Source organism: Odontomachus brunneus, unplaced genomic scaffold, assembly GCF_010583005.1.
Source record: "Odontomachus brunneus isolate Ranch 3 - 2012 unplaced genomic scaffold, Obru_v1 Obru_scaffold_030, whole genome shotgun sequence".
Classification (NCBI taxonomy): domain Eukaryota; kingdom Metazoa; phylum Arthropoda; class Insecta; order Hymenoptera; family Formicidae; genus Odontomachus; species Odontomachus brunneus.
In genome coordinates, this window is record NW_022639480.1 from 571581 (window position 1) to 586314 (window position 14734).

At 33.3% G+C, this 14734-nt stretch overlaps 4 protein-coding genes across 15 annotated transcripts; 2 read left to right on the top strand and 2 right to left on the bottom strand.

The window, feature by feature from the left end:
* Window positions 1-23: 23 nt before the first annotated feature.
* Window positions 24-2841, bottom strand: LOC116843186 (dual specificity mitogen-activated protein kinase kinase 6). Of its 6 annotated transcripts, none has more exons than XM_032813379.1 (7): window positions 2694-2841; window positions 2307-2488; window positions 1944-2109; window positions 1613-1849; window positions 1291-1470; window positions 986-1203; window positions 40-893 (listed from the first exon to the last, which is right to left on the bottom strand). In XM_032813379.1, exons 2-7 carry the CDS (start codon window positions 2372-2374, stop codon window positions 749-751), a joined length of 1014 nt encoding a protein of 337 aa, XP_032669270.1. In that variant the 5' UTR covers window positions 2375-2488; window positions 2694-2841; the 3' UTR covers window positions 40-748. The 6 variants fall into 6 exon arrangements, with proteins under 6 accessions (XP_032669274.1, XP_032669270.1, XP_032669271.1 ...); XM_032813380.1 differs by having other exon boundaries at window positions 2670-2832; XM_032813381.1 differs by having other exon boundaries at window positions 2635-2815.
* A 3084-nt stretch (window positions 2842-5925) lies between these two features.
* Window positions 5926-9381, top strand: LOC116843243. 5 transcript variants are annotated; one of them, XM_032813503.1, is made up of 10 exons: window positions 5926-6119; window positions 6269-6460; window positions 6592-6668; window positions 6744-6874; window positions 7045-7138; window positions 7345-7397; window positions 7493-7761; window positions 7847-8082; window positions 8192-8311; window positions 8416-8833. In XM_032813503.1, exons 2-10 carry the CDS (start codon window positions 6398-6400, stop codon window positions 8831-8833), a joined length of 1461 nt encoding a protein of 486 aa, XP_032669394.1. In that variant the 5' UTR covers window positions 5926-6119; window positions 6269-6397. The 5 variants fall into 5 exon arrangements, with proteins under 5 accessions (XP_032669394.1, XP_032669393.1, XP_032669397.1 ...); XM_032813502.1 differs by having other exon boundaries at window positions 6277-6460; XM_032813505.1 differs by having other exon boundaries at window positions 5927-5968; window positions 6277-6460.
* A 93-nt stretch (window positions 9382-9474) lies between these two features.
* Window positions 9475-12689, bottom strand: LOC116843245 (mitochondrial dicarboxylate carrier). Of its 2 annotated transcripts, none has more exons than XM_032813509.1 (9): window positions 12542-12689; window positions 11640-11732; window positions 11414-11555; window positions 11174-11329; window positions 10913-11079; window positions 10634-10841; window positions 10469-10549; window positions 10345-10401; window positions 9475-10262 (listed from the first exon to the last, which is right to left on the bottom strand). In XM_032813509.1, exons 3-9 carry the CDS (start codon window positions 11513-11515, stop codon window positions 10146-10148), a joined length of 888 nt encoding a protein of 295 aa, XP_032669400.1. In that variant the 5' UTR covers window positions 11516-11555; window positions 11640-11732; window positions 12542-12689; the 3' UTR covers window positions 9475-10145. The 2 variants fall into 2 exon arrangements, with proteins under 2 accessions (XP_032669400.1, XP_032669401.1); XM_032813510.1 differs by lacking the exon at window positions 12542-12689 and adding an exon at window positions 12071-12400.
* LOC116843247 lies at window positions 12649-14623 on the top strand. Of its 2 annotated transcripts, none has more exons than XM_032813512.1 (2): window positions 12649-12790; window positions 13571-14623. In XM_032813512.1, the coding sequence occupies exon 2, from the start codon at window positions 13577-13579 to the stop codon at window positions 14399-14401; it is 825 nt and encodes a 274-aa protein (XP_032669403.1). In that variant the 5' UTR covers window positions 12649-12790; window positions 13571-13576; the 3' UTR covers window positions 14402-14623. The 2 variants fall into 2 exon arrangements, with proteins under 2 accessions (XP_032669403.1, XP_032669402.1); XM_032813511.1 differs by lacking the exon at window positions 12649-12790 and adding an exon at window positions 12831-13299.
* The last annotated feature ends 111 nt before the right edge of the window (window positions 14624-14734 follow it).

The window sequence follows — 14734 nt, forward strand, 5'->3', positions numbered from 1 at the left end:
CTATTTTATTTAAAACAACTGGATGTTATACATACCGAGGCCATTTAAATGATCGTTTATTTAAGATCAATTACATTATAGTTCTAGATCATATATAAAAAAAATCGAGAACTCTTCTACGAGACTCCCACATCGCGTATAATATTAATTTTACACTATGCACATATATATAATTCAAACGTTAATATATATTATTAATGTAAATTTTATTACATTACTGACAATCCACAAATCGAGGACTACATTTTAGACGGATACCATTTTGATTATGGACATTTGATTACACCGTACCATTTCTCAATATTACAACTTCATCTCGGTCTCCTAATCTATATTCTTAAAAATGTATATATTAATGAGATGCTGTTGTTAATATTTTGCTTATTTACTTTTTACCAATGTGACGACTGTTAACTTATATCGCTACATTATGTAAAAAAACATCTACTTGCTACTTTGTATAACTTGCTTCAATATGATAAAGGGGAGTGGTGTGAATAGTTACTTTTTCAGGCCAAACTCGAAGACACTACACAATTGCCGGTAAAACTGCTACCGATACAATAAAAATTAATAAGAGACATGATAAATAAAAGAATAACCATTCAAGTGCGTTACACTTCAATACATGATTGAACAATCTGATAATATAAATTACATATGAAGAGATGCGATTAAATGACTGTCTCACTAAGACTGAAGTTGCAGGTCAAGTTACATTACAAGCTATGTCGAAGTGACGTATGCACTATGCCGGCTGCTCGTTCTCCGGTAAGTCTAGAATCTCTCCGACAAATTCTGCCACATTTATATCTTTCTGAGCGTGTTCTGTGATAAAGCTGAGTTCCAGTAATTGACTGTAGTTTGGACGGGCAGTGTAGTCCTTCATTAAACTGGAAGCGAAACACAGATGTATGAATAAACGTCGTTCGAGAGATTTACAAGTGATAAGAGATAACTTTGCCGCGTATGTTGCGCCATTTACCACTTATTAATAAATTCCTCGAACGAAGAGGAGAATTTCTCGGCAGGTAACTTTGGAGCTTCGTCCTTCACCACTTGTTTCAGTTGCTCGAACGGCGTGCCCCACGACTCGTACGGAAATTTACCCGTGGCTAATTCAACGAAGGAAATCCCTAACGACCAGACGTCTGATCTAATGTCGTACTGCGACGGGTTACCCGATGGATCTATCCTTTCTGGCTACAAAAAAAAGAGACAATAGTGGGGAACGTATTGATGAGGTACACGTATTGTTATTTCCGTAATGACAATTATACGATTACGTACAGCCATGTATGGTTTACACCCGGCATCGATGGTCTTGGCGACCGAGTCCACGAGGTAACCGGATATACCAAAGTCACAAATTTTCACTTCACCTTTTCGATTGATTAGTATATTACTAGGCTTAACGTCCCTGTGAATCACCCGTAATTGTGAATAGAGGTAATGCAATGCGCTTACTACCTGTAAATATTAATACACAATAATGATATTAATAAAATAATAAAATTTCATACATCAGAGAATATGCAAAAATCTTAAGCAAACAAAACCAAATAAACACATCAATATGCAGTATTAAATAAATATTTAAATGCACACATACTGCAAAAGCCACTTTTCCTAAAATATCCTCAGGAATGGCACGGCCATGTTTGTAAACTTTTGTATAAAATTTATCAAGGCTCATATCCATCACTTCCATGCATATCCATACATCTCCTTCGCGAAATAAGGCTCCATAAAATTGTACTGTATAAGAACATGCTGAACTACGCATAGAAATATCTAAGTCCATAAGTAGCCGCTTTTGCTCTTGTGTATTAACTGTGGCAGTTATTCTCTATAAGCAGTAATCATTTATATGTAGATATAATTATACCATGTTGTATCAAGATATAACATATTTCAGATCATTTTATATGGAATAGTAGTACCTTCACTGCCATAATTGTGCCACTTTGCTTGTGTCGCATCTTGTCAACAATCCCATATGCTCCACGACCAAGTACACAAAGCGTTTCCAAATCGTCAGCTTCCACAACAAACGTTTTATCATCTATAGTAATAGTAGTCCGTTTGTCTAAATTCCTTGGCGGTGTCCTGAAATAGAATACCCACAAAACGTAAGAAACCAATGTACACATCTTCTCTTGAATGGGCAAGATGTATCATAGGTATGCATTGGTCTTACTCCTTGGAAGATTATATGTATCTTTGATTCTCTACAAAGCGTACATACATAACATACAATACACTGTGACAGTGTCCAAGGAAGTTGTCATCGCTTCTATACATACACTGTCACGGGTGCTTCGTCGGAAACGTTGATTCTGAGGTCCCGCCTTCCACGACGTGACAGAGCCATGGTGTTAGGTTGCGACAAATGAGGCCGCGTCGACCGCGCGAGTTCGATAGCGCGTTCGGGGACTTAAGGGAAACTCATGGTCGATCGTGCAGCAGAACGCAACGTATACACAATCTGAAAAGGCAAGATGAAACTGAATTTTATGGACGGCGCGTCGTAGCGCGAAAGTGTCGCGCGCGCGCGCGCGCGCGTGCAGGAGAAAGACAGAAAGATGGTTAGGTTATTTTGCGGAAAAATTTGTGCCGCGCGCGTACGCGTACGTCGCGAAACCGCGTCCCTCTCGGCGTTCCCGCACCACGAATCGATGGGTATCACGTACTCTGCGAAGAGCATCACGCTGCCCCAACGGAATCGCGCGAGAACTCTCCGTATCTCCGCAGCACTTTGTTGCCCATATATGAAGTTTTTAACAAACTCAAACAACCGCCTGAAGTTGGTCGCGCGAAAACCGCACAGATCGATTCCGTTAGATTCGAAAGTTGTACCCTAGGGACAGTCACCAAAATAGTTGGGACATTTTTAACAAGGAATATCGTTGTTTTATTGGCTACGTGTTATCTTAAGATGACGGATCATCAGCCAATAAATCCCGACCTACGGATGCGTTCAGATTCCCTACCCGGGTGCACTCTATTACTAGAAACACTATAGTATATGTTACATATACTATAGCACTTCTAGTATTAGAGTGCACCCGGGTAGGGAATCTGAACGTACCCTACAATAGATGTAGTAAGCTTTAAGCCTTAAGAAATTGACCAATCGCAGTCAAATTTGAGGAGAATAATCGACTGGTCAATTTCTTACGGCTTAAATTATGGCTCGGGACTAAAACGATTTTATTAGCATGTTCGACTGGTTCTGGGTTAACCCACTCTGGGTTATTCAGCCTACATTTATTGGTGGAACAAGTACTTATAAGCTTTATGATTGGCTAGTAGAGACTTATGACGTCATTAATCGCTTTCGGAGCGATTAACCCAAGGCCAGTCGAACACGCTATATTTCTTGCTGAAGAGCAACCTTTAGTGCATTTCCATTTAGCGCGTCACGCGTCGCGTCGTCCGTCGCAGCCAATCAAATCGTCCCATTGTATTGCCTAACTTTACGATGAATAAAATAGGACGATTTGACTGGTCCGTGAAAGGCTGCATTCCGAAATTCACTGTCAGTACTGAAATTCTATAGTATACGTAACATGAATTATAGATTTTCAGTACTCGCAGTGAATTTCGAAATGCAGCCAAAGAGACGTGACGCGTGACGCGCTAAGTGGGAACGCACCCTTATTTCAAACGTAGAAAACGTAGTAAGTAATTAGGAGAAGCTTTAGGCGCACTTTTAAATTCGCGTAATATTTATAATAATCAGAAATTATGTTTGAAACAAACAAAAAAGTAAATTTGAAGCCGATTAAGTTAAAAATACACCAACAATCCCCTTTTATCATCCAAGTCATATAGATTAACAGTACGTAAAAAATATTGTATGAAGAAAAGTAAAAAATTTGTTTTTATGTGAAACGATATATATAAAGTTTGTTCTTTCCAGCTGAACTTCTTGCACTAGTTCAAGAAGTGTATACTGGTGCGTTCTTTCTAGCAGACGTCAGACGTTCGAGTGACGTCAGAGGTTACTGTTTTTTCCAATGGTGCAGCAGAACTTAGGCCTAGTTCCACACCTCCAGTTAACTTAACTGACCGGTTATTCCATTGGACTTGACCAATCGCATTTAGCGTTAAGAAGAGTTAATCAGAATAAACCAATCACTGTTGAGACTTAACCAGTAGTTTAAATTAAACGGATGTTGTGGAACTTGGCCTTAGTAACGGTAGTATACGGCTAACCAATATATATCACTATTTATTCAGTGTTACTAATTCACAGAAATTTAATTTGAGTTACCTAAGGGTTTTCGCTGGTACCAACGCTATCCCCTCCCTTTTTATGGATTTTATCGTGTAAACTTTTTAATTGTTGAAGAACCAAAGTTTTATACAAACATTACTTTTGTTAGTAATTCCATTATTATTATTTCGTCTTTATTGTTAGCCTTTTTCTTTTGTTGTTCCATCGCTTTCTTCTGCATCTCTAATGCAGCCTAATGTTAGCCTATGGCCGCGTTCCGTTTCATGCAATGCACACATTTATCTATAGTTCGTGTTACGTATATTGTAGGCAATGCGCGCATAATGCGTGAAACCAAACGCAACCTTTTATTTACAGCAAATGTTTCTTCCATTTTTCTTTTGAAAATGATCTCTTGTTTATTGTGTTGCATTTTTAAGTACATCATTTCGTAAGAACACTTACGATCCTGAGTTTTCAATCTATTGATCTCCTTTTCCTTGGACTGTTTCCACTTTGAAAAATTATTCGCGTCGTTGCGCATCTGCCTGATGAGCTTGACTCTGGTTTCTCTTAACGACCGTATTTCAGTAGAAAGAGTTTTTACTTTTTGATCCTGCTTCTCTTTCGCCTGAATGATTTTATTCCGCTCCTGACATTTACGTGTCAACTCTCTGCTATTTTCTTTTCTAGCTCTTGCACTCTCTTATGACGCGTCCCAGCCAATTTGGAAGTAATGTTGCATGCGTACTGCGCAAATGTTCCTTCTCTTTCCGCATGCACTCTCTCAATTTCTTCTTCCATTTCCATCTCCGTGGCTTTCCGTAGTTTATTGAGGAATACTTTTCATCAGTTTGGATACAAGAATCTCCTTGAATGCTAGCTCCTTATTGATATTTTGAACTTCATTATTTCGAAATAATTCAGAAGCATCATCACTGAATTGCGAAATAACATTACCTAAGGCGAGCATCCTTTGTTTATATTTATATCTTCTTTAAATCTTTCCCCTGTGGCTTGAGTCTTCTTACTGCGTTCAGATCCTGCTAAATCAAGATGAAACTTTGCTATTGTTGCTATATTTGGGTCATCTGCTGATGAATACAGATAGTAAATATCGCATGGCTACGGCTACTATATGCATTCATTGCAGTTGCTCCAGTTACGCGGCCTATAGAAACCTTGGCTCCAACATTCCAATGTTTCTTGGGCATTAGTAACTTCTTTCTTCATTACACCGATGATTTTTATGCTTTTTCTATCTTTTCTGATGTCTACAATAGACTGACTTCTTTGCTTATCAGACCATAGGAGGAGGGCGTACTAGGTGGGGCGGCGGGACGCCGTGCGTTCGAGATCTGTGTATTTTTTCGCTCCAAAGAGAGAATAATATCGAGAGCGCGGGTTTTGCTAGGCCGGGACTCGAACCTGAGTCTTTCGCTTGCCGGGCGACTGTTCTAAGCCACTGAGCTACCTGACGCTCTATGCTCACGACATTCTCCTCTTCCTAGATAACGCTCAGAGATGCTGTTCGGAAACGACATCTCCGGCGCGATCCCGAGCGCACGACGACTACAGAGAGAAACAATTGGTCTGTTCTTTTTAACTGCACTGCTGAACTAGTGCAATAAGTTAAAATGAGATAAATATACTTTTTCTCACTCTAACCTATTGCATCAGTTCAGCAGTGCAGTTGAAAAGAACAGACCAGATGGTACAGCTGTCAGTCGCTCAAAATCAGTTTAGGTGGAGTAATGGCGTAGAGGCACTCATAGTAAAAGTGTGCTCAGCCAAGCATTGAAACTGAAACTGAAACTCTCAAAATCAGTTTCTGTTTACTAGTGCTATTGAGCCTGTTCTTTGTAGCTGCACTGCTGAACTGGTGCAATAAGTTAGAGTGAGACAAATATATTTTATTTCACTTTAGCTTATTGCACCAGTGTAGCAGTGCAGTTGAAAAGAACAGATCACAGATCAATCCCTAATTTTTGTTATCAGCAATGTTATTAAAAGTTATCAGTTAAGTGTATGTTATATAATCACCAGTTTTTCAGTTCAAGCAAAAGAACCTTTCTTCTTAAAGTTGAGATTGTCTTGTTTTTGCCTACATAACGATTAATCGTGTACTTACCGTCCTAATTCTCTTTAAACATTCTTCATACAAAATTAATAATCATGACGAATCAAACTATAAGCGATTATTATACGAATCTACAATATGATGAATTCAACGAAACCGTAAGTACACATGTATTATACAAATATATATGTATATAAATATATTGTTTAAAAGTTTAATTTTTATGTTTCAAATGAAAAGCTTGATTATTTTCAATGACATGAAATATCACATGTATATAATTTTTTAGGAAGCAATAATAAAACTATTCGATTTATCCGATTATCCAATTTGCCAAACTTTTTCAAAACCCGATTTTTCATCAAGGTAAATTAATATTTAATATCAAAGATATAAAAATTGCTTTAAATTATTTTTAATACATTTTGTTTACATTTATAGATTGATTAAAGCAGCAAATATAATAAAAAAGAATTTGCCCCTTTTCCAGTCTTTTTGTGAACATGTAGATATAGTTACTGCTATTATTGAATATTTAAGAACTTATGGTATAAAATTTATGCTTCGTAATGGTAGGTACAAAATATTATATTAGGTTTTATTGTATTATGAAGATGTCATGTTATATGTTGCTTACTTTTTAATATTTTATTTATTTAATATTATTTTATTTAAGAATATGACATATATAGCATTGTGTTAAACTGTTTATGTAGAAAATTTATTGACCATTTTTTTTTAGAAAAAAGAGAGGAAAAATTAATATTAATATTAAGTACACTTCTTGATATATGTGTCGAAAATAATGTGCGATTATTCCTATCGAAGATTCTCTTGTAATTATCTACAAATATATTAATATGTATATATATAATATAATGTATTAATATATATATGTATGTATGTGTGTGTATAATATATAAATATGCATTCTTGTTAATATGAATTATATTAATATGAATTTTTTTTTAATTTTAAATATAATATTTTAAAATCAATATTATCATTAATTTTATAGATATATTATTTTTATAATTTTTAGAGAAATTCCCGACCTGGAGAGTTTTGAGAAAAAAATATATAATCAAGCTTTACGTAAGAAAAACTTATATATTTATAATTCCTTACAAAAAACATGCAATGACAATTTTTTTTATATTCTGTAATCAAAATCTTTTAAATTTTTACAGCTCAGTACAATGAAGCAATAATTTTTGAAGATTCCGATTTTCACCTAGTTATTAAAGCATTAAAAAAACATGATTTTAATGTAATCTGGATTCAGGAAGCATTAGCAGCAAAAATTTTCCCATCTATAAGCAAATCCTTACATCAATTCATTCGTATATTTCGATCAAAGCAGGAGTTACTTGATTCCACTGTTTCAAATGTGCGAAGTATAACATCTATATGGTCAGAAGATATTATAGCTGCAAAGGATTTAGCAGCATCTTTAAATGTATATCACATGTATAATATTAAACACATAATATTATTAATTTGTTTCAAGCATTATTAAAATGATTCTTGTTTTTATCATTCAGAGAAATGTTATATTTATTAACACATTTATGGATATGTGTGGTGGTATCGTATCTTTTCCACGTATAAAAAAATTGAATGAATGTTTTATATTATTACAAAATAAGCCTGCAAATGCAATGATACCAGATGCATCTACACAAGTATTGTACAACCTATTTTATGATGGCATGTGGCAAAAACCAGTGAAAAATACATATTGGTTAAGTGAGGATCATCTATTGGCAAATGCAACTGGGTATGAGAATTCATATATTTTTCTTGATTCTTCTAACCATATATATAATTTCAAAATATATTTAAAGAATTCACATATTGAATTTGGAATTGACTTATTGTTATTACAGTGATGATATTAAAAAATGTCTTGATGCAGCTAAAAAAGGAGCTAAAATTTGGGATGCTATATCTATTGATTCTAGAATAACAATTTTATCTAAATTGGCAGACATATTAAAACACAATAAGTATGTTAAGTAATTAAAAAGTTTGTATATTCTATGACTTGTATATGTTTCATGACTTGTATATGTTTCATGATTTTGCTGATTATCAATTGTTTTTCTTTCAGTAAATGTGAACTGGCACAAGTGATATCAAAATGGATATTAATTTCACATTTCTATGAAAATTCAATAAGTCTATGTTCTCAAAATGGAAGATTAGAAATAACAGTAAAGCATAAGCCAAGTGGTATTGTCGCTCTTAAGGGGGAAGATTTAAACAGTTTGTTTTACCAGTTGACAATAGCTTTAATGGCTGGCAATTCTACTATTATGTTATGTAATTCAGTGAATTATAGTCTGGCACCATACTGTGATATGTTTTCAACAGCAGGGATACCTCCAGGTGTCATAAATATGTTATCAATTGAAAATGTGGAAAACGTTTTACAGGATTATTATATTAATGAATATGATTTAAAATCACAAAATAATCCATATACAATGCTGACTAAAGCTAAAATAATTGTACTACCTGTTAAATAATTTCAATAATCTATAACAATTTAATGTTTCTACATACATACACACACAGATGATGCAAACAATATATCCATATACTTATTTTAATATTACAATTATAGTAGGATGTTTTTTGTCATATATCAATCTATGATGTAAAAAAACTGATAATTAAATAACAGTATCGCAACATATTCTGACTTATAGTTATAAAAAATTCACAATATATCTTGCATGTTATTTTATAACTGCATACAAATAGTTACAGAATTTAATCATTGTTTTAATATCACATCATACTTCAGTAATATTTTACATTTTTATTAGCAAATTATTCATATCTTTAAATAATTAATATGTCATTTTTTCTATATATTGTATCTCAGTAATTAAGAAAATAATATATATTTTTTATAAAGCTCTTTCGTCGCGAGTTGTACTATACATTTGTTACATTGGCAATTTTATTTATTGTAAAAATGGTATACGGAGGACTGCTTGAAATATATGTTTATATGTAATAAAGAATGTTTATAAATATATGTATACAGAAATATATCTTATAAAACTTATATTTGTGAATAAACATATATCTTTTGTTTTTTGTACTAACAAAATCACATGTATAAAAAATAATATAATTAAATATATATATATATTTTATATATATATATATATATTTTATATATATATATATATATATATATATATATATATGTATGTATGTATAATTATGTCAACATATATACATATATATATCACAATTCTATAAGGAATGTATCAATTGGAACATACAATGATTTGTATTTGTTGAAACTTAAATGTTTCTTTTGCGAATAAAGCATAATAAATAAAGTATAATATTAACATTATGTGTTATGTAAGTATGAATTCTTGGCACTGCTATGGTAGACTTTAAGTCGTTTGCGAATAATTCATAATTATTTGTACGGAATGTTTCATGTTAGAACAATAGCTTACGTAATATAAACAATGAACTTTCGTTTACGTTCACAACAAAGTTTGGCATTTTTATCAATTTGTACCCTGTATGATTTGTCATGTAATGAATCTGTCTCGATATTTTCTTTCAATAAATTTGTGCTCTTAAGGGGATGTTAGATATCGATATAAACACGTTAACGAAAATTTTTTAAATAAATATTTTGTTTTTGATGCAAAATTTACCCTTATACTCTTATATGCATTGATATATTTGTATTCTATAAAAATATTTGCAATTTTATGTAACTAAAGAGAATAACAGTACAAACTACGAAATTGCATCATATCCGGTATCCTCTTAAGAATTCAAATTCCAGGACCGGTTTCAAGTTTATATCGACTGTTTTATAAATTGTGGATAGAACCCAAAATTTGTTCTAAGTTGTTCAAGAAATACGAATGTGAGAATAGTTTGCGGCGCTAACCGGATAAATGCAGGTACATAGCCCTGAAAAAGAAATAATTATTTATTAGTATTAACACACACACACACATATATTTAGAGATATACTCTTTTAGATTATACTTACTTTGAAGAAAGCCAGTGGTCCAAGTTTGGCAGTATACAGGAAGATCTCCAGCAAATTCTGTGTACAAAAAAGATGATTGTATCACAGTGAATTATGTGATAAAATTTATCGTAAGTACACTTACTTTAAATTCACCAGGCTTAGCATTCATTGCTCGCGTCTTCAGGACATCTAAAGGTTGCGTAAGTGTTGTTGCAATAGCTCCCTGTTAGTACAAATATAAATAAAATAATTTTGTTTCAAGTACAAAAATAATAGGATATTTTAGTCTCGATATTCGCGGACTTACAGCCGATACACTAGATAAAATATGCGTTGCAGGATTATCTTGAAAATAGCCGCTTTGCAATAACATCATTTTTATTTGGTCATAAAAGCTCAGTTGCCCGATAGTCATTAGCGATGCTCTCATGGTCGCGGTGGAACACCCGCTAAATAACTGGCGAAGTCCTTCTTGTTGGCTTACACGTAATAGTCCATCCAAAGCATGTTTATAGCTGTGTAAAAGAGCGAGATACATGTTATATATCCATGAAATATACACATATAGAAACGTTTGAATTCTTACTTTCTTCTTAGTTCTGGCGCTAATTTGATATCATTCTGCATCCGTACGTTAATTACATCACCAGGTGTCCCGAAAACACCACCTGTAGCACCAGAAACTCCAGCCAGAAGTAGCTTTTGATAGAAAGGTAATGAATATCCAGGTGCTTCAAGTGTCTGTTTACCAACCTATTATATTCAACAATATGATCCATGTATAATGTGAATACAGAAGATTATATATATATATGTATATATATAAAATAATTCCTGATATACAAACCTCGTATGCCCCAAATCTTATTGTAGAATATGTAAGTTGGCGAAGTAGAGAAGCACTGAGTCCATTGTATAAAGCTAATATTCCTTGTTTTTGAATTATTCCTATAGTTGAACGTACTATTGATATTTTTCCTTCTTGTTGAGTTTGTAGGTGAACCTAAAGATTCAATTTTTATTTATTTATTAATTTACAAATGCCACAATGTTTTGCAGTATATCTAAGCTAATATGGAAAGAGAACCTTAAGTAGATCTAATGGATGAGTCACGCATGCAGCAGCTGCAGAAGAAACTCCACCAAAGTACCAACGTGATAATTTCTTGCTTTTGTCAGTCATTGTCATTATTTTGCATCAAACATAAATCACGGACATATCTATGGTACTTCAAACACAACAACTAGTTAAGTATTTATAGATAGGTATTTATGGGTATGTTTATAAAATATATAATTTATTTAAATTTTACCTTCTTCTCTCTCTCTTTTTTATTGGTAACAATAACTGTTAATATATCTGGTCATTATACAAGATAATATATAACAGCTCTTTCTTCAATTGCCTTTAAAACATCAGTTTTGTATAAGATGATAAAGTTAGACAATTTTATTATATAAAAATTAATTATATAATGTATAAGTTGTATATACTCTTAAATAGTGAAATTCTTCCACAAAATATGTAACAAATATTATATTATATTTTAATATAGTATGAATAATTTTAATACAATATAAATATTATATTATATTTTAATATTGCCTTGAAAAAAATGTCGAAAATTTTGCTTTCGTAAAAGGCTTGCATAAATCCACGCTATTTCGTTGAATTAAACCGGAACTTGACTCAATAAAGTTATCCGCAAACTGTGCTAAAATTAAATTTTACAGAAGCAGTGACCTTGTGCGATATTGATACATAAATTTCCGAAGTAGTCACGAGCTGTACGATTCATTCTTTTTTTTCTTGTTTTTTTACGAACGACCCGAATAAGTGAGGCTTTCACTGTAATTGTGACACTGGATTTTCATTAACGGAATGAGAATGAGTCGACAGGAAGAAGTAAAAGAGTTCGCGGTCACTCGACTATCCGCTCCCACCAACCGAGCCGATTTATAATCAAGGTAAATTCAAGCGCTGTTCACGGTCGGATGTAAATTAGATCAGCATGTCACTTGTCATCCGCTGTATATATATATATACTATATATAACACATCCATTAATTAAGACTATTTTTATCTTAGCGATTTCTGAAAATCATTCCCGACAATCGTCAACAAATTCTTCGATTTTCGGTTCTGTTATACGCGCCTGATACTCGACGAGCGTACTAGGACGTTATCGTGTATTAACACAAAAAAATAACTCACACGTGGTGTGTGTCCTGCCCCAATGGCGCGACCTCACCATTAACATCAACACTCCAGCCAGGACAACAGCTGGAATCCGACTGAAATAGGCAATCGCTCCTCCGGAACGGATTGCCGCGTCGTGCGCGCGCATCAGCTAACGTCCACGTGAAACCCAGCGCTCGTCCCCGGAGAGCCTTGGCCAGCCTTTTTATCGCCTGTACTCCCGTTATCGGTTGACGTGGAGACACACAACTGTACATTTACACAGTAAGTTTAATCAAGATTAACACATGATCACGAGACGTGAATTTGCTAACCGAGATGCAAGGTCGAGTGGTTTCACTGCGCTTTGTACGAACCGATAATTTGAATAGATTTTTCATAGTTTCGTGTCCGAATCCAAAGAAAATCACTTGAAATTATAGTTAATACTTATTCTGTTTTATTATATCAGCAATATTCTTATGCAAAAATACATATAACGTGCGCGAAATTCCCAAGCGATAAAATTTGGAAATTTTTAATTTCAAATCTAATGAGAAGTTAGTTGTATGTTTAATTCAAAAATAAGTGATTTACAATGTATCGATAATTCTTTTATGATATATCGATAATGTCGATTATACTCGACTTATCGATTATACCCAACGATTTTAGTATCGTTTCGATTCAAAACTTTGGCACTAATTCTCGTTTAAACGGTGCTGCTATTGGCAGACTGACGCGTGGGACATAACTATTTATTAGAGATTGGAGATTAGTGCTGCTGTTGAAAGGTAAATTAATTAAACACGATATAATTTTACTGTCATATGTTATGTAGTTAAGTGCTGTTGTAACATTAAACAAATCTACTTAAGCTTGAGGTATATTTAGTTCTTATGCTTATACGCCACTGCATTTCGCGCGCTTTATAGGTTATAAAGAAGTACATTGAATCTTTAGTGTTATAATTTTGTAGCCTGTCAGGTTAGAGATTTATTATTGATTAGTAGCAAATATTGTTGATTTACCTGCAAGATATATTGCAATATTGTGTATTTTCAGTTTATCATGGCTAGATGCACGATGGAGATGGTGTACAACATTCTTGGAATTGACAGAGTAAATATGGATGGCAAAATGGTTTTGATCGAGGAGCAACATGGTACCAACGCAAACTTTTTGGTGAACGCCGTATTGTCAGACGCGTTGAAGAAGGGGAATGCTGCTTGTCTCGTTCATTGTCACAATACTTTTGGTCACTATCATAATGTCGGTATAAGATTTGGTTATAATCTTTTGTCACTGAAAGCAAAGGGTCAGGTTACTGTTGTGGAGCCAATGAAAATTGTAGCTAGTAATGTTGTTGATATATGTAAAAATTCTATAGATAATGAAAAAATAATTGCGGATATTATTTCTCGTGAACATATAGATATTGCGCATAGACTTTTTACATGTATCAGAGAACGGTACGAAGAAGCAGCTAAATTTAATGCATCTGTAGTTCTTGTGATCGATGATATAAGTCATCTTCTTGATTTAGGCCTTAGTGTACGTGATATTATGTATTTAATAAGATATTTAAGGTCGTTTATGGCATCATATAGTAAATCACAGCTTTGTATTCTTACACATACTTATCAAGAAGATCCAAAGATCTCAGATGCAGACATGGTTGCTAATTGCTTGAAGCATATGGCACATTTATGTGTCACAACTGAACCACTTATAACAGGTTATTCTGGTGATGCATCTGGTAGATTAACTATTTGTTGGAGAATAGATAGCATTAGGTCAAAATATCATTGGGCGGAGAAAATGACGTATTTATTTAAGCTGTTAGATTGGCAAGTAAAAGTCTATGCACCTGGTGAAACGTCTGTTTTATCATAAACAATTTAATAAAATAATTGTATAAGTGTATTGTAATTTTTGCATATGATTTTTATATTGTAGTTTTGTATGTATATAATTAAGGACATATACAAAGAATTTATCATAATTTAACATAAAATAATTTGTACTTATTTTATGTCAACTTATGGTAAATGTATTATTCTATTTGTGCGCTAAGGATGTTTTGTTATTAGTGAATAAACCTTTTGGTTGACTCTTTTAGGGTTGAATTTATTTCTAAAGTAAGAAAGAGTTTTACCAATAACAAAACACCCTGTATATCCCAAAAGGGATTCATGAGATAATATTTAGGCATACTTCACACACATT

Excerpts from the sequence above, each read along its gene's own strand:
- LOC116843247 (XM_032813512.1), top strand. The coding sequence starts at position 13,577 with ATGGCTAGATGCACGATGGAGATGGTGTACAACATTCTTGGAATTGAC.
- LOC116843186 (XM_032813379.1), bottom strand. The coding sequence starts at position 2,374 with ATGGCTCTGTCACGTCGTGGAAGGCGGGACCTCAGAATCAACGTTTCC. Across the intron at positions 1,471-1,612 it reads TAGGAAAAGTGGCTTTTGCA|GTAGTAAGCGCATTGCATTA; the intron begins GTATGTGTGCAT and ends TAATATTTACAG. Across the intron at positions 894-985 it reads GAGGAATTTATTAATAAGTG|TTTAATGAAGGACTACACTG; the intron begins GTAAATGGCGCA and ends TTTCGCTTCCAG.
- LOC116843243 (XM_032813506.1), top strand. The coding sequence starts at position 6,398 with ATGACGAATCAAACTATAAGCGATTATTATACGAATCTACAATATGAT. Across the intron at positions 6,461-6,591 it reads ATGATGAATTCAACGAAACC|GAAGCAATAATAAAACTATT; the intron begins GTAAGTACACAT and ends ATAATTTTTTAG. Across the intron at positions 7,762-7,846 it reads ATTTAGCAGCATCTTTAAAT|AGAAATGTTATATTTATTAA; the intron begins GTATATCACATG and ends TTTATCATTCAG.
- LOC116843245 (XM_032813509.1), bottom strand. The coding sequence starts at position 11,515 with ATGACAATGACTGACAAAAGCAAGAAATTATCACGTTGGTACTTTGGT. Across the intron at positions 11,330-11,413 it reads ATCCATTAGATCTACTTAAG|GTTCACCTACAAACTCAACA; the intron begins GTTCTCTTTCCA and ends TTGAATCTTTAG. Across the intron at positions 11,080-11,173 it reads TAAGATTTGGGGCATACGAG|GTTGGTAAACAGACACTTGA; the intron begins GTTTGTATATCA and ends TGAATATAATAG.